The sequence below is a fragment of the Carassius carassius genome, chromosome 14, assembly GCF_963082965.1.
Source record: "Carassius carassius chromosome 14, fCarCar2.1, whole genome shotgun sequence".
NCBI lineage: Eukaryota > Metazoa > Chordata > Actinopteri > Cypriniformes > Cyprinidae > Carassius > Carassius carassius.
In genome coordinates, this window is record NC_081768.1 from 14,573,352 (window position 1) to 14,595,953 (window position 22,602).

General features: G+C 35.9%; 3 protein-coding genes across 6 annotated transcripts; 1 reads left to right on the plus strand and 2 right to left on the minus strand.

Moving 5' to 3' along the window:
- Positions 1–1,252: 1,252 nt before the first annotated feature.
- Positions 1,253–9,678, plus strand: tial1 (TIA1 cytotoxic granule-associated RNA binding protein-like 1). Of its 4 annotated transcripts, none has more exons than XM_059566247.1 (12): positions 1,253–1,430; positions 2,279–2,375; positions 2,700–2,798; positions 2,933–2,987; positions 3,079–3,166; positions 4,587–4,662; positions 4,967–5,075; positions 5,156–5,251; positions 5,353–5,437; positions 7,885–8,008; positions 8,157–8,296; positions 8,390–9,678. In XM_059566247.1, exons 1-12 carry the CDS (start codon positions 1,402–1,404, stop codon positions 8,502–8,504), a joined length of 1,113 nt encoding a protein of 370 aa, XP_059422230.1. In that variant the 5' UTR covers positions 1,253–1,401; the 3' UTR covers positions 8,505–9,678. The 4 variants fall into 4 exon arrangements, with proteins under 4 accessions (XP_059422230.1, XP_059422229.1, XP_059422232.1 ...); XM_059566246.1 differs by having other exon boundaries at positions 1,254–1,430; positions 2,649–2,798; XM_059566249.1 differs by lacking the exons at positions 1,253–1,430; positions 2,279–2,375; positions 2,700–2,798; positions 2,933–2,987 and adding exons at positions 3,797–3,866; positions 4,076–4,143 and having other exon boundaries at positions 3,124–3,166.
- Positions 9,679–9,791: 113 nt separating this feature from the next.
- pkd2l1 (polycystic kidney disease 2-like 1) lies at positions 9,792–16,401 on the minus strand. Its single transcript, XM_059565516.1, has 15 exons — positions 16,016–16,401; positions 15,723–15,836; positions 15,006–15,133; positions 13,585–13,838; positions 13,268–13,492; positions 12,794–13,022; positions 12,521–12,691; positions 12,250–12,431; positions 12,050–12,170; positions 11,868–11,966; positions 11,613–11,734; positions 11,401–11,518; positions 11,200–11,294; positions 10,871–11,000; positions 9,792–10,715 (listed from the first exon to the last, which is right to left on the minus strand). Exons 1-15 carry the CDS (start codon positions 16,305–16,307, stop codon positions 10,545–10,547), a joined length of 2,451 nt encoding a protein of 816 aa, XP_059421499.1. The 5' UTR covers positions 16,308–16,401; the 3' UTR covers positions 9,792–10,544.
- A 2,719-nt stretch (positions 16,402–19,120) lies between these two features.
- On the minus strand, positions 19,121–20,039 carry atoh7 (atonal bHLH transcription factor 7). The gene has a single exon (XM_059565517.1). The coding sequence runs from the start codon at positions 19,910–19,912 to the stop codon at positions 19,502–19,504; it is 411 nt and encodes a 136-aa protein (XP_059421500.1). The 5' UTR covers positions 19,913–20,039; the 3' UTR covers positions 19,121–19,501.
- Positions 20,040–22,602: the final 2,563 nt, after the last annotated feature.

Below are 22,602 nucleotides of genomic sequence, written 5' to 3' on the forward strand. Positions count from 1 at the left end.
GCGGTATTGACAGCCTACATTTCAAGGAAAACCTGTCTGATCTCTGTCATTCTATAATCTTATTTCCATTTTGCGCCTACAATCCGAGATTCTTTGAGGAGACAGCATAATCCTTGGGTTAGGCTAAATGAAATAAAGTAATGTGTCATTTTTAATTCAATTCAAGTTTATCTGAGCTTTTCATGATACAAATCGTTCCAGTTAAAGCAACTTTACAGAAAATTAAGTTGTAGCTTATCAGTGATGACTGTCAGTTTATGTAGCCTATACATAGCTATAGAAGAAATGTACGGAAAAATCACTTAAAGGCGTAATCAAAATGACGATGATCACTATTAACAGCAATTATTATATGATGTAATCAAACTTGTAGCAAAATTTGGTAGTTCTGAATGTTGTTTCAGGGTTGGCATCATCTGATAGCACACGAACATCTCAGAGACGTCTATTTGACGTTTGCATTTACATCTGCAAGATGTATTTTTTAGTGTTTGCTCATCTGCAATACGTCTATAGGACGTTTCCTTTTAGATGTCAAATAGATGTCTATTAGATGTCTTTAAGATGTTTATGATTTAGAATGTATGTAAAACTGACATCTGAAAGACATCTGTTAGACGTTTGTAGACAGCAGATGCTTTCCAGATCAAGAGATCTTAAACTGACATCTTGGCAGACATACGTGTGCTATTCTTAATACAATCAATTTGGGACTGAAAGTATGTGACACTGCTAATCGTGGGAAGTCAAATTCTTGGATATTTCTATATGTGAAATATAATTTTTTTTTTTAAATAAAACAATTTAGCAGACACACGCACACACACACACACACACAAACATATCCTTGAATTTTTTTTAAGTTGCAACAATTTTAATGTTCTATCACAATATAGCTACATGGAGAAAGATACATATGTTCATTTCTGAATAATATTTCTACAGTGTAATAAGTACACTGATAATTACTAAAATATTACCTTGGTTCAGTGCGTGGTTCCTGCCAAAATAATATTACTTGTTGCCAAAGACAGACATTAATTGGAGCTCTAACAAGTGGTCACTGAAAACAAATAAAATAGGCAGAATAGAAGCATACCAATAAATAACTTGCAAGGTCATATAATCAAGTATGATACCTGTGATAACATTGTATATTCACACCTACATTTACACAAACACGGTGATTTTGTCAAACTCCCCTTCCCCGTCAGATCCATAGCCCTCCAAATCCCAAGTTCGTCTGCGCATACGCATTGACTGTCTTCCTGACTAGCCGGGTTCCGCCATTTTCTACTCAAGATCGAAAGTAACACCAGTACAGTATTGTTCTTCCAGAAAATAAACCACATCTGAGATACTGAAAACAAGTTTTGTTAGTACTCCTTCCGACATTCAAGAATGGAAGACGAGAGCCACCCCAAAACCCTGTAAGTAGCTGAAAACACAAACCCTGTCAAGTGCTCAGTGAATAACCGCTCAATCTACAGCACTACTGACACACTTCTAACAGCTAGCTCCAAAAACGACGTCCTACCACCGTTTTTGACATCGTATGCTGTTAGTAATCATTGCTTATAATAGCTAGAGTCTCGGTCAGTCATTATTTCACCTTCTTTACAGCAGAAAGATCGAAAAGCTTTCATATTTTCCCGGCGATTGTGGAAAACATTCGTAGCCGTAACGTTAGCTTAAACTAAGCTAGCGGCTAATTAGTCAAACCGGCTATTCAACAAAACAATTGAAGCAAGGCAAATATAATGAGCTAAGCTTCATTTGAACTGTATATCATAGGTTGTGGTAAGTTATATTGGTTTAATATGTACACCAATAAACCATCATATTCAGTTTCAATGTGTTTGAACGAGTATGTCATTGTCTGCTGTTTTAGTAAAGGCCTGTTATCTAATCTCAGGCCTGCTGTATTTTCTAGAAGTATGAATTTTTGTGTTTGGTACTAGAATGTAGTATAATAATATCTCGTGAAATAACTCTTTGTTTAACTGTCGCACATAGTTTCAGTAGTTTACTGTAGTATTGTTACTATGTGTTCCTGACCTGAGGTCATTTGGGCAAAAAGGGACTGTCAGTTTTATGCCTGGCTCATGTAAACATATATATATATATGTAATATTATTATTGTTTTTATTTTTTTTTTAAAGTAGATGATCTGATTAAAATGCTAAATAATCATATGTGATATTATGTTCTTGAATCATGTGAGCAAACTGTAATTACTGTTTGTATCTCTTTTAATATGTTTTATCTGTATTTTCAGCTATGTGGGCAATCTTTCAAGAGATGTAACCGAGAACTTGATCCTTCAGTTGTTTACTCAGATTGGGCCATGTAAAAGTTGTAAAATGATAACAGAGGTAAACATCCATCACAAATTACTCGTTTTCAGATGTTCCCTGAAATGTTCTTTAGTTGTTCACTGTAAATGGGTTTGTGTGGAAATGCCTGTCAAACTCTACATGACCATTTATATTTGGAATAAATTAGCTTTTAAAATGATCCTAGAACAGACGAATCACAATTTCTTACATTTTCTTAAAATCACACATAATGACGCTAGAAAATATTTAAGTCTTCCACACAATACCCATGATTTTGCAATAATATATTTTCCTGGCTTTTCTTCTCAGCAATCCGATAGCAGCAGGAAGGTGAACTCTATTGGATTTTCTGTTTTGCAGCATACTAGCAATGATCCCTATTGCTTTGTGGAGTTCTTTGAACACAGAGACGCCGCAGCTGCTTTGGCCGCCATGAACGGAAGGAAGATTTTGGGAAAGGTATATCTTGTGGAGTTGTTTCATCAGACAAGTATAACAAGATGGATGTGGTTTGATGTTTATTGTGAAGCACTGCACCCAGAATATCATATCTCCAAAAAATAATGCCTTCAAGTAGTTTATTTTATTAACAGGAAGTCAAGGTAAATTGGGCGACCACTCCTAGCAGTCAGAAGAAAGACACAACCAGTAAGTTCTTCTGTATTATTTATATAGTGGTTGTTTTTTCAGGTTAGATTTTCTTAAATGAAGTAACTTGTTAAATGTCATTCTTCTTTAGATCACTTTCATGTTTTTGTGGGAGATTTGAGCCCTGAGATCACAACCGATGACATCAGAGCTGCATTTGCACCCTTTGGGAAAATCTCGTAAGTTCGTAAGGAGTGGCATGTGGTTACTTTGAGCCAGTTGATCTTGATATATAATTTTTTAACCATCTGTTTTCCTAAAACCATAAAAAAAAATGGTTTCAAAGGTTTTGATTTATTTAAAAATATGTTTGCTGTTGGTAGTTCTTAACAAACATTTACTAATTTTGCTAAGAAATTTATTCAAAGATATACATTTACTTTACATTTGCCATATTAGTGCTGGGATTAGCACATTTTGTCACATTTCTGTCAGTAATGAAACCTTTATATAAAACACTTAGATGTCTACAGGTTTGTCACAGCAGCTGAGAATAGGATGCCAGTGGTAAAGAGATCATAATTTTGTTTTCAATTTAATTGCATTGATGATTTTGTTAGTCCCATAATTGGTATTATCAGCAAGCACAAGGCAGTATAGTCAATATTGTGTCTCTGGATCGATCCTTAAAAAAAATTTCATCACTATTCGTCACTGCTTTTCCGAAATTGGTAAGTAGTTTTGATTTACCTAAAAAGTAAAATTTTTAGTTCTCAACACAAAAGACTTGATACACTGCTACTCTGCAAAATTTTCAGAGTCTCCTTTAGCTCTGAGTGTCAGTTAATAGAGCTCTGGTTATTTTACAGAAATGCTCATAGGATTGGACAGGAGCTTGAAGGCTAACAGCAAGGAACTGTGCACTCTGGGAAATCAGATGTAGTTTTTTTTTCTATTTACTCTTTGCTTTTCATATTTGTATACTGCAGTATTTTCCTATTAACGCTGACGTAGTGTAGACTTTTAACAAACCTCAGATAATTCATGAATATTTGCTTGTACATTTTGTTTTATGATGGTTTTCCTAGTTGTGTTGATAGTTTGATTCTCCTAAAATTCTGAAAATGTTAATTTCTCGAAATTTGCAGCTTCCCAAACTCCATATTGGTGGTAAAGAATTGACCAGGAAAAATAAAGAAATCTGTTAACAGGACATGTATGCCGTTTAATTCCTTTTTCTCTTTTGATATTTCCATGTACTCTTGAGTAGAATTGAATTAGAAACAGCTGTTGAAGTCAGGAATGCATGGTAATGACATTGATGATATGAAAGATTAAGAACTAGTGATTAAGATGAAGATTGGATCATTATGTTGTGTCACATGAAAAGTTGAAATCTTTGCAGGAGCTTTTAAATATACATGCAGTAGTGTAGGTTGCATGACTTTGTACTTGTTTTTATTTTTATTTTATTTTTTAAGTACCAGTAATCAAGAGAATATTATGCAGAAGTTGTCAGTGTAAAGATTTTTTAGAGTAATTTAGGATATTATAACAGTGTCTCTCAGTACAATACAGTGTGTGTGGTTCCTTTCTTTTTGAGATCCTCTAGCAAGCCGTCAGCAGACTGACTTTCCTGTCATTACGTTTTTCTTGCAGGGATGCACGAGTGGTGAAGGATATGACAACAGGGAAATCAAAGGGGTATGGATTTGTGTCCTTCTATAACAAACTGGTAAGGCTCCAGTACAGGAACACAGAGTGAAGGTTATTCTATTTCTGTTTACTACATTTCATATTATAGCTGTAGTATTACAGATAGTCAGCCTACTGAGTCAGACTGTTAGAGTTGTTTTCTGTGTAAGATTTTACTCAGTTTAGTATAAGTAATTAAAAGCAAACTAGGACATCTATGTGGTTAATTCCTAATTATACATAGGAACTAATGAAAGACTAGAAGTGTCGCTGAGAGATTATATTTTTGTTTTGCTTTGTTTACATTTGTTTGTTTGTTAAATCTTTCTTTTCCTCTTTTCTAGGATGCTGAGAATGCCATAGTACACATGGGGGGTCAGTGGCTTGGTGGACGGCAAATCCGGACTAACTGGGCGACTCGGAAACCTCCTGCCCCCAAGAGTGTGCAAGACAGTAAGCCAGATTTTATTTTATTTGTTTACCACCTTTAGAGTTGAGCTGAATTAACATGACTGAATTTGGAAAAATTTCAGACAGCTCCAAGCAGCTGAGATTTGATGAGGTGGTGAACCAGTCGAGTCCTCAGAACTGCACCGTGTACTGCGGTGGCATTCAGTCAGGTCTCACAGGTACATCTGCACTTGCCCTTTTACTTTCCCATTCTTATTGTTAGTATGCATGCTCACTCTTAGTGCATTGTCATGTGACTTATACTGTTCTCTTCAAACAGAACACCTTATGCGACAGACGTTTTCTCCTTTTGGGCAGATCATGGAGATCAGAGTTTTTCCAGAGAAGGGTTATTCTTTTATCAGGTATAATTCAGCTATTCCTGTTTTTAGTTTTCTTATATTTAGACAGTCTGTCCACAGTCTGTGTGTTATATATAAAATATTGTAAAATATTATGGAAGATATTAATGGTTTCTAGTAAAGACTGAGATCTTGAGAGCAGAGTGGTTGATGACTTATTATACCATTTATACATAATAATAATACAATTATTAAATGTGGCTCAGTGGTAGAGCATTGCGTCAGCAGCGCAAAAGGTTGTAGGTTCAATTCCCAGGGAACACACATACTGATCAAAAACAAATGTATAGCCTGAATGCACTGTAAGTCGCTTTGGATAAAAGCGTCTGCCAAATGCATAAATGTTAATAATAATATATAGAGCTGTTGTAATTTTTATTATCATTATTATTGGAATTTTTATTTTATTTAACAGAACAACAGTAAAATTACAATACTAACGTTTTTGAATGTTGATGGAGTTCTTGCTTTTTCTCAACTCAGGAAGACCTCACTGCTTTTTTTGTTGACAACAGCAAATTTATAGTCTTTATTAGGGTTGTAACGGTACGCAAAAATCACGGTTCGGTACTTACCTCGGTTTTAAAGGCACGGTTCGGTTCATTTTCGGCACAGTAAGGGAAAGAAATGGAAACATTAAACTGCAGGTTGTTCATTACTATAAACTTTTTAACAATTTGTTTACACTTTTTTAAAATACTTTTTAATAAAATATATATAAAATTAAAAAAGAATAAATAAAATACTGCTGCAAAGTTCTCCACTAAATAAAATACTCTCAGTCTCAAACCAATATCATATAATAAAATATAATGAAAAATATAAATAAATAACTATGATTACAGTTCAGCATTACCAATCCCAGCTTGTAGGCCTGCTCATATTTTAAAAATATATATACATTTTCCAAAGTGTTAAGTGCAGCATCAACAGTTTTAGTTTTTAGACCTGCTCATATTTCGTTATTGCATTGGAACGATCGGAATTAAGAGCAAAGGTCTGTTTAAATGCCGACGGGAGCTGCGTTTGAATTACAATCGTTTTTTTTCCTAGTTGTAGTGATGTTCACACTCGCGTGATGCCTTTTGAAAACCTTAGGCCGGTGACACACTGGCATATTGCACCTGTCAAACATAGTCTATTTTGCCATCAATACTGTTGACGGTGTCCTTTATCAGTAGGCTTTATATTTATGCTCAACATGAAGTATAGATATTGTTGTCGTGAAGACAAGATCCTGGTCTGTCGGTGGCCTCCCTCTATGTCACCTACAGTAGCAGCAGCGCGCCAGCGCCGCGTCAGGCACGATTCTGGTGTGTAAAGACACAGAAAACACGAAGCAGCCATCACGCAACTGACACGCAGCAGAAACGGCACGCTCATGCCACGCAGCCAGTGTGTCACCGGCCTTAGAATCAGCTGCAGGGCAGGATTTGCACTGAACGCGGAGACTTCTGCCACTTAATATGTTCTTTTGGAAACACGAAAATGTACCTATGTTCCGCACACAAAATATTGCATTCGGACATTCGGTACACACGTGCACCGTACCGAAAGCCCTGTACCGAGACGGTCCAGTACGAATACACGTACCGTTACACCCCTAGTCTTTATAGTTATTAATATAGATTAAGTCTAATTACGAATATGTTGTACACATTGCTTTGTCACATGCCTTGTAAAAAATCCTAAAAATGTGACTGAGCAACTGATGAGTAGCACTAGTTCAGCGCAGATCTCCTGGTGCTTTGGAATTTGAAAACTGATTAACAAACAGATCCTCCGTGAGTTTGTGCAGCACTGTCAGAATACATGCAATTCAAGCATGAAAACATAACGTTCTGCAGTTTATTTACTAATTGTTTAAAGCCATTTCATGATTTCAATCATCATACAGTAACCAGCAACAACAATCACCCCTTCCTCTTCTTGTCGAAGATGTGCTGCAGTATCCTTCTAAACAGTCCCTCGCTGTCGGTGCTTGTAATTATTTTTGCGTCTTTCTCTGACCGTTTTAAATGCTTCCGCACTGCTGTGTTTACATGTTTGTTGCATTACATAGAATGTGCGCCTTTCACTCTGCGCTGGTTGCTATTTGATCGTGTCACGTCATTGTTCTGTACAATCATAGACCGTATAAAAACATGGACGTTTTTTAAGAGCATTTTTGAAAAGTTGGCCGTCGCCATCTTGGCAGCACTTCACTGCGCGTCACTCCTGGATAATCAAAAATATTTGCCGAACATTCGGTGCATCCCTATTGTTTATAATAAAAAATGTTTCTAGTGTCTGTATTATTTCTATTGTGTTACAGATTTGTTATTTTTAAAGGGAGTGTCAAGATTTAATTAGCAACATAGTGACAAAGACAGTCCTTCTGATTTTTTTGTAAACAATAGGATTGCTGTGTTCTTCACATTTCTTCATACACCAGCATCATTTTCTCTCAGGTTCTCCTCTCATGAAAGTGCTGCTCATGCCATCGTCTCAGTGAATGGTACCACCATCGAAGGTCATGTTGTGAAGTGCTACTGGGGCAAAGAGTCACCTGACATGGCCAAAAATGTCCAGCCGGTAATTCTTGTGAATTTGCTTTATAATTACCATAATCTAATTTTTATGTGTTATTAAATGGTTTCCATGCAGACATTAAATCAGGCCAGTGTGTGTTTTTCACCTAGACACACAAGTTAAGCTCAAGTTCTTGGTGCTGTGTTCACAGGTGGAGTACGGTCAGTGGGGTCAATGGAATCAAATGTACGGTAATCCTCAACAATACGGTCAGTATATGACAAACGGCTGGCAAGTGCCGTCCTATGGAATGTACGGGCAAACATGGAATCAGCAAGGATTTGGTGTAGAGTGAGTTTTCATGTATTTCTATGTGTGTAATGTATCATGTTGTACCTATGCAGAACTTATGGGTATGTTAACACCCACTTTTTGTTGTTCCAGACAATCACAGTCCCCGGCCTGGGTGGGAGGTTTTGGGACACAACCCTCTCAGGCTCAGCCCGGCCCAGTGATGAACCAGGCTAACTTTGGCATGGCTGGATACCAGACACAGTGATCTGACCTTGGTTCTTCATAACACACTGTTCTCACTTCTTTAGATCCTGCTCTCATAGGGAGGGTTGCTAAAGACTAATAGGTGCACAACATCTGTTTTCCCTACAAGCTTTGGATCTGAAGCAGGAATTGCTTATTGTAAAGATTCAAATTTAGATTAAAGAGGCAATTGAGATGAGCGCCTTCAATGGAAATCTGAATTCATTCACAAGATTTGTTCCTGTTTTAGTGGAATTGCAGAAGATGTATTGTATCTCGTCCCCACCCTTTTTTACTGCATATCTTGAGGAAAACTGTTGATTTTCCCTTAAATCCCAGCTTCAGGAACTTCACAGGTACATTGCAGAAAGCCCATGGTGTAAATGTTTTTTTGAACTAAGTATTTCCTTTTTGTTTGTTTTTTCTTCCTAAATAGCTGATCATGCATTTGCTTGTTCATTACAGTATGGACTTTAAATTTTGTACAAAAACCTCTCATTCTGCATTCTGACTTGGCAAACAAATGTAAGTAAAGGCACTTTTTAGGGGTTCATTGGACCTGTGTCTTGTAAATGTTGAAGTGTAAATGAATTTCTATGTGCAGTGGTGTATATTTAATCCACATTAGCTCCCTGTTCTCCTCCAATTCTAGAGCTCTTTGATACTGTGTGTGTAATGTATCTTTTTACTCCACTTTACAGACAGCGAATTCTCTCCCATTCACTATGGAGAAAGGGTCGTAATGGCCATACCTGTAAATATCTTTTGATATCTTGGCCTGGAATGAGGGTTTCAAAGCATGCACTCTACCTGACGGAAAACTAACGCAGCGTATGTTAGACAAACATTACATGTGTGACTGACATTTACAAGCAAGCCTTAATTTTTGCTCAGTCACATTTTTCAGTTGAACACTTTGAGACCCTTGTTGAGAGCTGTATGATTTATCTTAGAGCCTACTGTAAATTTGTCCCTTTGCTGTTTCAACAAATATGCGTGCCATTTTTGAGTAGCCAGAAAAAAGGGTTGGATTTTTTTTTTCTGGGGATATTAAGGAATTGCATGTTTCAAACCATAATATTGAGGTTGCTCAAAGCATTGAATGTAAAAGGCAGAGAAGTTTGAATACAATTTAGCGTTTCGAGTTTTCTTTTTAGTCTAAATGAGTCTCAATAAATGAACCATTGGACAAGAAACACTGTTTTCTTTTTTTTTCTAAACTGAATTATGGTCTTGTTTCAACAGAGCAAGTAACAACCATTTGTTTTGCCATTTCAATTATTTATTGGCTTATAATAAATATTATAATAAATATCAGTCAGGAAAGAAGAAAGGTAAATATAAATATATTTTAAAATATACAAAAGCAATGTTGTTCCAAGATTAATGTATAAACTATACTAGTCTGTGTATACACTGAAATGCTTCACTCTATAAAATAGTGTGGTTTATATAAGAGATTAAGGAAATCATATTTAAAAGTTTATATTAATTTTCTAAAGACTAATACACATTGCACTGATTACTTTTCATAACATGGCAAATGTACCACAGTGACTCCATTCTCACTAATTTTAGCACTCAGTGAAGATTCCATACTATATGATCGAAAATAATCTGTTAGCCATGAGATTACAGGAGAATTTGTTTCATAAGAAGTAATAGTCATGAAAATTAATTCTTCAATAGGAAGAAGATCCGAAAAAGTTATCATTAGCCTGATATAGTTGAAACTTTCAGAAACTCGAGGGAATGTATTTTACTAACCACAACACAACAATTACACTGTGCTTAACATTAATCAAACCTAAAAGTGGAAGATAATCCTAATGTCAATCACATTACTTCTTATTTAACTCATATAAATGCCACAGTAAGTGCACATTAAACAAGTCAGTTTGGAGAACAGATACATTTCTGTGCCGCTGGTAACATAGAGTACTACATCTATTCTACACAGTAATACCTTCCTTTCTACAGTCACATTCTGAGTCTGTTTATCCACAGACCAGGCTTAAATGAAGCCAATTATTAGTCCGTTTGAAACTCAGGTTTTGATGAATCAGTGACGTGCAGAACTACTGTTCTCAGTGACGACTGGCCACCCGACATCTGGGTACAAACGATTCCTCATATTCCCCATCGGACCAGCTAATGACCAGGATGCTGGTCCCTGAGCCAAGGCTCTATCCAGGTTTACCTGAATATTCCCTCCTGAAGCTGGTCTTGATTCCTGTCACAATACAGCAGCATGACTTTAAATATTTTCTACAATATAAGCATGATTCATGTATTTAACATCCTAAAACATTGTTATTTGTCAGTTAAAAAACTGTATCATGAATCCTTTAAAGTATGATGTCAACTTCTATAGATCTAAAAACTCACATCATCTCTAGTTGTCTGCCGATCCATGTCTGTGTTGAATGTTTGAAGTCTCACTTTCTCCATGATAACGTCCAGTTTGGACAATATAGTGATCACAGCATTTTCAAGCTGATCAACTTTGTGAACCAGCCTAGAATGAAAAGGCAAAATAACCATCAAGTCAGAAATGAACTTACAGCCTGAAATGTTTGTACATCTAAAGTCATGCAAATTAAACACGAAGAGTGTTTTTACTGATAACTGAAACTAAAAACTGAAATAAAATACACATTAATTAAAAAATAAAAAAAAACTTGGAAAAGAGAAACCCAATGATTCTGAACACAAACCTCTGAAAGACGACCGGAGGAACTGTCTTCTCACTGTGGTCCTCCGCTGATTCAACACTGTTTTCAAGATTACGAAGCTCTTCACTGAGTGCATCCTAGTAAAAAAAATGAATATCATAAATACTCCATATTAGATTATTATCACATTGAAGGAACATATACTTGCCAAATCTGGCCAAGTGAAATAAAAACCAAACACACCCTTTTTTCCTCCAGATCTTGTTTCATTCTCTCCTGCTCCTGCTTGTCCAAAGTCTGGTTCCCATCTTGGTCAAATCTGGAGAAAGCGGCTGAGATCTCATGGTCAGCATGACCCATTCTGAAATGTGGGACAAACAACCAGAATACATGAGTTCTTCAGCACCTTTGTTGCTACCATAAGTGAATGTGTTAGTGTTTCACCTGGGACTTACTCTTTCAAAGCATCCCTGAAATCTTTAAACTGCAGCTCACTTGAACCTGAATCCAGGGCTTTCTGAACATCAGCGATCTTTTCCTTTTTAAGTTTCATTTTCATGACGGTTTTCTCATAACTCTGAAATTAAAGCATCATTTTCCACATGCATTTAAACAGTCAGATCACAACAGTGTTGGTTTTTGCAGCTGTTACACAGCTTTCCAAACACAAGTTCAGCAGGTTTGTAGATGCATGCAGTGGGATGACTCACCTGTTTGATGAGATCTGTAATCTGGAACTCATCTTTCTGAGAAGCGAGTTCTGACTTCACCTCAGAGTATGTGTCATTGATGATGGCCAGAAACATGTTCTGTTCAATTCAATTCAACTTATCAGGTTAATTGATAAACAGGCACAAGCAATTACTTCATCACATGCACATAAAGAACTTACCAGTAACACAAAGAAGACAAAGAACACATAGGAGAAAAAGTATATTGGTCCAAGTACTCTGTTTGCCTTGTCAATGGCATCATAATCGAAATCTCCGAGGATGATTCGAAATTGTGTGAAACTGCAGAGAGGAGAAATAAAAGATTCTGAATGTCCCAATTAAACAAATCATAATTTATTTAAATATGTTTCATGCTTACATGCACTTGTTAAATGTGCTGAATGTTGGAACTTCCATTCCAAACAGCAGGTAACCCAGCTGAGCATATGCAAAGAAAACAATGAAGAACATAATGGCGAATCCGAAGATGTCTAATGCACAGCGAGCCAGAGTGGATGTAAGCTGGGTCATCGTCTTATTGAAACTAATGTACTTGAAGATCTGCAAATATTGAAGCCATCAACATATCAAAATGGGTCACTTTCATTCTATATTTGAAACTTCACCTTACATACTGTATGTATAATTACCTTAATCCAAGCGAAAAACAAATTGACTGCATTCATGTTATTGTATTGAGTTTGCCAGAATGCCAGAAACTCAAAATCAGCATAGATGTCGGGGTGTTCTAGAAGGTCTCCAAGTAACTCATCCACTTTGATGGTCCGAAACACACTGAAGACTATTGCTACCACAGCAAGCTGTTAAAAAAACACACAGTTACTGTTAGAGTCTACATATGATGATTTGTTGATTATTATGGCCAGAATATTTGATACTGATATGATCTGATCTCCTCTTACCAGTATGACCACTAGATCTAGTATGTTCCAGATGTTCTTGAAATGGGACAGTCTATTGATTCGGAATTCCAGAATCTCCTCCACAATGTAATAGAGTATGAAGATGCAGAAAAAGATCTCGCAGCCGATGATGAAGAAATCCCACGTGGTGACATAGCGAATCAGCTTTACCGTACGGATCTGGTAGGATGGAATCGCTCCACCGGTAGCTGGAAATTCAACCACTAATCTGAACGAAGAAGAAAACAATCAATTATCTGTTTATTTTAAACAAATGTAATGCAATAAAATAATGCATTACATCAGACGACTATTTTATGTTATATTTTGGTCTGTATTGTACATCGGAAAGGACAGTTTACATTAAATAACAGATGTAGAAATATAATTACTGACCAACCTTGTGAACCAGAGAAAATATATAAATTTGGACATGCAGAACAAGAGCAAAACATGTTGATTGAAGACAAGTACCTTATAACGCAGAAGAGATTGATGTTGGCATTGTATGTAGTGAAGTCAATGAAAAGAACCCGAGTTCCACAACTGAGCCATAGGTTGTTTTTGAGGTCCATCAGGATAGCATCACTCTCTTCTTTGGTCTTCGCCAGGTCTTGATAATATCCTGCTCCACTGTATGTGGTCAGTAACCCCCAGTGACTCGACCCTTTGAGCTCCTTTTCTGTATGGTACTGCCAGCTGAAGAATAATGAGATTACATTTAATAAATAAACACATTTTAACCCCTGAAGAGAGAAATATGACTGTTGCTAATCATAAATGCCACTCACGCTGTTCCGTTGATCAGTCCAAACGCGCTGTCATCTTCTTTCTTTTCGCTGTACACATCAAAACAGTCTTCAATCTCCTGCTGGAAGTCTTTATGCACGGTGCAGGAGTTGTTTTTGACTTTGATCTGTCGAATGCGAGGGACTCCTAACAACAGGTTCTCGTAGTAAATGAAGGATTGATTTTCATTTGGAAGAGGCTCGTCATTATACCACTTTGTCCAGTACAGGCTGTCAAGTAACGGGCTGTCCATGTACTGAAAAGATGATCAAAAATGATAGTCAGAAGGACTGTGATGCTGCACTGGATCTGTCCCATGAATAGAAAAGCATTACTACTAAATAAACATACTTAAAACTACACAAATATTATACAAATAAAAAACAAATAACAAAACATTCAAATACTTACATGATTTACATAAAATAGTAAATATATTTTTATATAATATATTATAAGCCTATATAAAGTATATCAGCAACACCCAAAACATTAGTTATTTTGCCATATTTTTTAAGCTACTAATAAAAATGGCAAAAACGCACAACAAAATTAAAATGGTTACAAAATATAGTTAAAAGCAGTATTATCATAGTTTTTTTATCAATATTTTGAAACCATTTTGTGACGAGTGGGGCGGGGCCGAGAGACGTGGGAACAGGAGCGAGGCCGGTGGAGTGATTGGGAATGAGCGACACCTGCTCGACCCAACGGTCTTGAGTCCCACGGAGGAGATGGAGGGATATAAAACCAGAGCGATGACAGTGACAGACGAGAGAGGATCAGGCCTGGGTTTTAGTTTGTGTTTTGATTTTTATTTGTGCGCGTCAGTCATCCGTGAGGGGCTGACGTGCTGTTTTGTGTTTATTTTGATCATTAAAATATCATTTGATTGACCGCCGGTTCCTGCCTCCTTCTTCCCGATGATTATGGAGTTATATCGTTACACATTTGTAGTAATTTTTGGAAACCATCTTTAGTAGTTTTTGGAGTTTACATAAACTAAATTAAAATCAGAAATGCAACTAGCTGAAATACAAGTGTTTTTTTTTTAGTTAACCTTTTAGTAAATCTTTTTTTTGGTAATAATCATAATAATTAGCCAATATGTCCAGGCAAAGACAAAAAATATATAAATTACTAAATGTATTTGTTACTTAAAACAAGTATATTTAAAACATTAAATATAAATTATTAGTGAATAACATAAATATTTATTAATTACATAATAATATCATTAACAATATTAGCAAAATCTAAAATGTGGAATTTGTGTTGGAATAAATTGCACTTTAAAAATTACCAGATAAAAAAAATAACTGGAAAAATGTATTATTGAAAGGATTTAATACTTATATAGATAAATCTACTTTAAAATCCTGATTTTTTTCACATCTGAATAGGACAAGCTGTTAAAACTCACTGTCCAGACATCATTCATGGTGCTGATGGAGGAAAAGCTGACTCCACTGTCACCCGGTAAGTTTACAAAGAGATCAGTCATAGCTTTCGTGTAATAGTAGGTGGCGCTGCTGGTCATACCATAGGTCACTGCATGAGAACAGGATTACAGTCAGTCAACAATCACATCACTTATTGAGCTTTGCACAGACGTGCTACACCATTCACCATCGCACAGATAAAGGACATCAATTCATTCAAGTTTGATCCATTAGCGGTGCTCGCGTCATGAAAGCTGCAGAGGGTTGTTTGTTTGAGTACACAAATAAGCCTCTTCAACAATGTGACTCCAGCACAGACAAAGCCACAATTGCCCGACCTGAGCTCTTATCAGCAGGGTCCTGCTTGTGTTCCTTTCAGGCCCAATTTTCCATTGAACAATGCAGTGTTTTAACACAGGAGAGCAGGGGACATTTTATAACAAGCACTTAGACTGATACACATCTCTGGATCATAATGGAGTGCAATATAATGGAAAGAAATGGGATCACATACATTGCAATCAAAAAGACAAAAGAGCAAGCTAATAACACTATAACAATTTTACATTTATACATGTTTTATATCTGATCTTAATATTAACAGTTCTATATTTATCCATTATCAATAATCCATAAAGTGTTTGTGCAACAGGGAACACATGTCTATAAATATATCAAACAATCAACATGATACTTACACAGGCACAAATCCACTAGGAAAACAATGTAGATGAGCAGTTCTTTGAGATTTGCTTTGACATTGAGCTCAGGATTCGCCTTTGTGTCCTTTCTTAGAGCTGTTCCCCACAGTCCTACCAAACCAAACAAACACTTTTTAAAATATATTTATATTTATTTATTTGTTATTAACTTAAAAAAATATATAGATTAAGTATTATGTACTATAATAAAATCATGAAAAGTTAAAGGTTTAAAGCTGAAGTAAAACATATAATGGAAATATGAAAATGCATGATTCTTCTTCCCTCACCTTTGACGGCTCTCAAGAGAAAAGAGCAGCATCCAGACTTCTTCTCGTCTGAGGGGTTTGTTCGCACTTTATCCTCAGCCAGATAGGGGTTAGGCAGATTCAGCTGGTTCATGTTCTCCAAAGAGCTGTGGAACATGGGCTGAGGGTTGTAGACAGTGTTGATGGGGCATCTGATGGGTGCAGGAGAGCCACTGTAAGCCTGATTCACCCAGCCTCCTTTCCCAAAGTTTTCCATCTCACACGCCACTGGGCTGCCTTGCTGATTCTCTGCCCGGTTATTGAGGTGTTGCATTGTGGTAAATGGAGAGGTGGGTTTAACAGGAATTGCTCAAGTGCAGCTTTTGGCTGAGGAGAGTCTCCGCCTGTATTTATACCTTTCCTGTTGAATCTTCTAAAACAGAGCAAAGCGAAAGGAGGGGCTCGTCTTTTGTTCACGGATCCATTAAAAAACACAATTCTAGAACAGCATTATTGACAATACAGATATAATGTGAATTTGCGTCACATTGTTATAGATGTGCTGAAAACAGAGATCAATTCCTTCTTAATAAAGATGCACAGAAATGGTACTTAAATTATTTCCCATTTAAAAATGTAGTGTCTAATCATGACTAGATATTTCTTTGAATGAAAAACTTAAAAACAAGTATGCGGGTATGACCAGGAATATTCTAGATACAGGTACCTATGGGTTAACCATGGCATTACAAATGAAAAAAAAACAAATTTTTCTGACCACAAAATGACTCTAATTTGCCTCTTTGTATTGGAATTTAAAACCCTTTCTCTATTTTAAGCTTAAATACTACACTATTACTATTACTACACTATTACTAATTGTAATATAAGTACTAGAAATAACGAACCGCTAGAAAAACATATTTTAAGTCATTAATGGACCATAAATATTGCACAAATTATATTTAGTACCAAAAAATCCTTAATATATTAAATAAATATTCTTGAACTAAAATACAGAACATTTATTTAACTGACAAAGACTTAAGCTGTATGGTCACATTATAAGTAAGCAATACCTGAGCGTTAAATACATGAAAACCATATAAATGTTGCCTCTCGTCACGCTCCAGTATAAAATGATAGGCCTACGACATAATCAAAGCATAATATGCTGTAATGTTTACCAAAAAATACTGCAAATACCTGTATAATGAAGCTGTAGTCTATTCTACTTAAATCAATTCAAAACTATTGTCAGTGCTGGTTTGTTTGTAGACCTCCCTGAACCACTTGACAGCGAAGATCAAAGTTTGTCTCAACTCAGTGTTTCAATGGCTCTGGCCTTAACTGAAGCACTACATTTTACGATTTGCGCCACACTGAGTGCGCCAAAACTGCATTTATTGTTTACATTTCGTATTAAAACTTAAAAAAATTTGAAAGGCGAGACTGTTTCATATCGCAAGTTACAGGGTTGCCAATTTGGCGTGAGATGTACGTGACAGCGTGAGAGCGCGAGACAGAGCCTAGAAGCGTGCGTCTCGCGCCAAATGCGAGAGAGTGGACAACCCTAGGCTGTAACAGTGTCTGTTTATTCTGTATGTGTAGCCTAAAAATATTTTACTCAGCATTGGAATATAAGAAATATATAGGCCTATATAGATTAAGATCAATGTTTCATTTTGAATTAAAATAGCCTATCATTTATTTGTGAATCACTAAAAATATTAATTTAATTTATTAATTTAAAGTATCTGCATATTATAAAGGCAAAAAACTGTTATTTAAAGAAGCTTTATGCAAGTAGGGGAGATATAAAAAATAGCAGCAGTGTTTATTTGTATATTTTTCATTTGAGACTTTAAGATTTTCCGAGATCCCCTAGCTCCCCCCTGTGGGAGTTTATAAATTGCAAGGAAACATGAGACCTGTACGTAGACTGTTCAGCACCATTCTCATTCATGTGTTAATATTTGTGAGATTAATTATGGCTGCACGATGAAGGATTTTGGTTGAAAATAAAATTAACGGTGTCTTGAACTTAAGCGGCCTATATTAGTAACAAAATGCAAGGAAGTGTCTTTGAGATTAGTTGATAGTGATCATGACAGGATGATCGCTCATAATGACAGCTGAGGCTAAACGGATTAAGATGGGTGTTTCTAGCTTCATGTAGCCTATAGCCTACGCTTTCGGTCGAGCACTAGCCGTTCACGCATCATTAGCACTGAAAAGACACGTTATACACAGTCACTGGATCGCAAATGAGGACTGCCTAGTCAAGAACCAATCTGTCTGAACATATAGCCTACGTTGTCTTCTTTCCCCTGGTGATCTTAAACTCTTAATGCTGGACTTTTTGTTGACTTAAAATATGAGGCAAACCAAAATAAAATTATTTGATTATTTAAATAGTAATTTAACCTAATTTTCTTTCCTCTTATAAATGGACTTGCAAACAGAGCAATTCAACCGTGACGTCATTCAGTCCTATAAACATTATTTATAGGCTTCCTTCACTGAACTGTCACTTGTTTGGTGCTGTCTTATCTTGGGACACAGAGGCCTTCACCTCTGTTTATCAGAAATGTGTTAATCTGTCTAATGTGCACACCCAGAGAGATTTGTGCTTTTTTTTAAATTTTGATTTTATAGCAAATCTGCTGCAAAATTTGAGGAAAATGTGTGCATATGATTACAGATGTTTTTTCTTTCCTTCTGTAGATTAGTGTAGGATATAAATTAAAGTTTTACTCAAAGATTCTCTCTCTTTCTCTCTACATATATATATATTAAGAGTTTATTTGTAAAAAACAGTGTTACTCTAAAACTAGAAGAGTAAAAGTACAGTAATGTTAAAGACTTTTCTTCCTATATTTACTCTTCAAAGGCGTTTAATTTGTATATTTTACAGTCAGATTGTTTTTTATACAATCATTTACAATAAGTAATTACTTCAATTATTTTTGTACCGATTAACTGCATTATAAACAAATACAGGTTTAATCACAGAATAAACTACAGCTCAAAACACTTCACCTATTGTACAAAACATTGTAGTTATTATTATTGTTGTTATCCTGCTATATTCTTTTCCCTTTTTTAAAGTATCAAATAACAATAAATAAATAAAAAAAGGAACAACAATTTAGGATGTCATTTTGTCAAAATAAGATCAGTGTATTTTTTGAATGCTTTTGCAGCTTTGATTGAACACACTATACACACAGATTTGATACAAAGCAATAACAAAATTCAAACATCCGACTTAAAGATGAATTTACAAATGTGATGAAACGTCTGGTGAAAGATTTTCTACAATTGCACATAAAACATGTCCTTTTTTGCAACAATTAAAGCAATGCTACTCCTAGAACGAGTCAGACTCTAATAAAGCTAATCTTTTGATTTCCAGAACCAAAAACATCAAATATTACACAGTAATACAAACACATTTACTGACTTCTGTATCTATGTTAAGAAAGATACAATTGAACGCAACATTGCTTATCAGTCAGTGAGAGCTTAGAGGCTTTCGTAGTGATAGGAGAAGGAGGAGTGCATACAGTCATTTTCCACAGGGGAGTTATAGCACATAAAGCAAGAATAGGTCTCTGGCTGTAGGTCGTCAAACTGTAGATTCAGCCAGTCTTTCTGAGGAGCTGCCTGTCTGCTGGCATCAGTCAGGATTCGGTTGAGGGCCATAATGTAGCTCAGGGCCATCTGCAGCGTCTCATATTTGGAGAGTTTCTTGTCCTGACCCCACTGAGGAACCACTTTGCGGAGGCGGTCGAATGCGGTGTTCAGACCCTGCATCCTCTTCCTCTCTCGAGCGTTGGCCGCCATCCTCCGCCGCATGGCACTCTCAAACTTCTCTGGGTCTCTGGAGTCCGACTCCGACCCTGAATCTGCACAGCTCGGGCTGCGGGGCTTCATGACTCCTGGGCCAAAGGTCCTCAAAGGCCAGCGGTGGTCTTGTAAACAGATCCTCTGAGGTGGATAATTTCCTCAGACGCAATGTTCCTCTTGTTGTCCGTGTAGTGAAGTAAATCCAGATAGTAGTGCTTCTGCTTTGCCATAAGGATGACTGATGCTTATATAGAGTATTAACAGGTGGCAGCAGGTGGAGCCCCACCCTTATTGCTTCATCCAAACATCCATTATTATTAATTGAACACACAAATCCAACAGCAGGACTAGAGCACTCAAACTAGCTCCCAAGCCCAACCCCCATTAACTCAAACTTTAATGACATTCCAATTAACTTTGGCTGGTCTATCACTGAAACCATGCGTTACAAATATAGATAACTTACCATCTGTCCAGGTCCACTGCATCAACCAGGGGTGTATGACAAGGACATTACCTAATTAAAAGTGCATGCATCTTTAAGCTAACATAACGTCTTTGCATCTCTTAGACAAGAGCATTGTTTGCAAGTAATTGCCTGTATGGAATCAATTTGATTTTGCCATTAGATTTTAGCTCTCAAAATGTGCATTTATTTTCATGTCTTATGAAGGGGCTTGTGAAAATAAGTATTTTAATATAATCATTAATATGAATAAAAAATGTAATGTTTATATGAATATATGAATATATAAGTTAATATAATAAAACCTATATTATATATAAATGACTCATAAATGAAATTTTTTATGTTTAGTTTAGTATTTTGGATTTGAAACTACTGAAGTAAACTAATGACAACACCATATGAAAAACATTTCTAGGACAATAAATAATTGATTTAACAGTCTCAATGGGACTGAGACAGACAGAAGTCTTTGACAAACTGTCTATCTCAATCTGTCCAACGTGAATCAATTAAAACAGGGAAGAGTCACCGTTTCACCCAAAAGCCTGTTGAGCAATAAACTCATCATCATTGCTACATTCAGTGGTTCAGTGGGAAGATTTTTCTTAATATTAAAGACATATTTAATGTTTTTAGATTAATTTAAAAACAACAAAAAAGCTTTATCCAGTATAAATAAAAATGAAATGCACAATATAATATTAATTATAACATTTATATTATATGAATTAAATACATTAAGAAAAATTATTGTATAAAAAAATACAGTGTTTCTCTTTCAGTATTTTCCTACAAGCATAAAGTAGCATTCTATGCTAAATATGTGTTCTAAATACATATATCAGTACATCACTTTTGTGACACTTTTGTGTACAAAATATCTTGTACATAATTCATGTCACAGCTGACTATGGTTCAAGCCATATAAACTCATGCTGTCAGGTCATTTTGCATTGGACGAGTAATTTTGCTGTTCAATTGGGCATATAAACCCAATCCACTGGTTTGATTTCATTGATTGCAGATTGGCATGGCTGGCCAGCTGCTGCTTGTCTTGTTTAAAGGGCTTGGTCCAGACATGTAGAACAGCCTTGTTTTTCACTCATTCACATGATGGGCTTGTCTGGAGACAGAGGCTGTCCTATGCAAAAAGGCCATATGTTACAAGCTAGTCCTGTAACTTTGAGACAGTGTTGAGCAGATTAAAGATTTACTCAATTTTGAAGAGGGGAAAGTGAGAAAGTCTATTATCAGTTTAACAGCTTAAGCCAGGATTTAGTAAATCTGATTTTCACTTAAAGCAGAGCAGTTACCATTGATTCCAGAGGATAAAATGTTCTAAAAAATTGAATGTGTAATCCTCCAAACACGAGGAAAAGTTACAATCTATTGTGATGATTAAACTCCTACTTAACAGCCAAACCACAGGCCTAAAACAGAGAATGAGTCTGCATCAATACTGAGGTTGAAAACTAATATTATTCATTTGATCAGTATGCTCTTCCCAAATTCATCAAATTCATTCATATGACCTCTGAGCTACGAGTATAAAGTGTCGTGTTCATTTAATAACCTATCAAACAAACAACCACTGAGAAGACAATGCTAAGCTAAGTTTCACTTCTATCTGGAGAACAGTTTGAGGTTTGCAGATTTCAAACACAGACATATAAAGATATTTTTTGATCAAATTTATAGAAAAATCATATTGACCAATGAGGTCATTCAGAAAAGTGAGGCATATTGTGTAAACACTCACCCCCACAGAAAATGAGAATTTAACCCCCACCCCACCAACACCATCAAAACAGGGCATCTGGTGAGATGAGGCTAGTCACTGTAATTAGGTCAAGCAAGGTGCTTGTAATTTCATGCCTATTTGAACCTTTTTTCCCTTCTAGCTATGTTTAATCTTTACTGGTCAATGAAGCAACGTCTTATTGTAGCTAGTCAGTTAGACAAAAGAATCTATAATAATATAAATGTTATATGAAATAATTTACATTACATGTGCACATTGTTTTCTTTTTTCTATAAGTATTGTATATTCATTTGATGCAATGCAAATAAATGCAAAAATGCAAAAAAGGCAAAAAGAAAAAACTATAGCTTTAGCAGCACTGTTTAATCATATCAGTGTTATAGAGTTGTTGTTGCTTTTACTTTGTTTAACTTTCAGATATTGCTTTTTTTTTATTTAGATATGCGCTTCATAATAATAACAACAACAAAGAACCTGGAGAGAAACAAACGAAAAAAAAATGACATAACTTTTGCCATTAAACAAAATGGACACATTTAATTAATT

Bases quoted from the DNA above. Each gene is read 5' to 3' on its own strand.
- pkd2l1 (XM_059565516.1), bottom strand. From the start codon at position 16,307: ATGCAACACCTCAATAACCGGGCAGAGAATCAGCAAGGCAGCCCAGTG. The intron at 12,692-12,793 runs GTAAGAGGAGAT...TTTTTTTAACAG, and splicing joins TAGATCTAGTGGTCATACTG to CTTGCTGTGGTAGCAATAGT. The intron at 11,295-11,400 runs GTGTGTTTGGTT...TTTTTTTACTAG, and splicing joins AAGATCTGGAGGAAAAAAGG to GATGCACTCAGTGAAGAGCT.
- atoh7 (XM_059565517.1), bottom strand. From the start codon at position 19,912: ATGAAGCCCCGCAGCCCGAGCTGTGCAGATTCAGGGTCGGAGTCGGAC.
- tial1 (XM_059566246.1), top strand. From the start codon at position 1,402: ATGGAAGACGAGAGCCACCCCAAAACCCT. The intron at 2,376-2,648 runs GTAAACATCCAT...TTTTCTTCTCAG, and splicing joins GTTGTAAAATGATAACAGAG to CAATCCGATAGCAGCAGGAA. The intron at 3,167-4,586 runs GTAAGTTCGTAA...TTTTTCTTGCAG, and splicing joins GCACCCTTTGGGAAAATCTC to GGATGCACGAGTGGTGAAGG.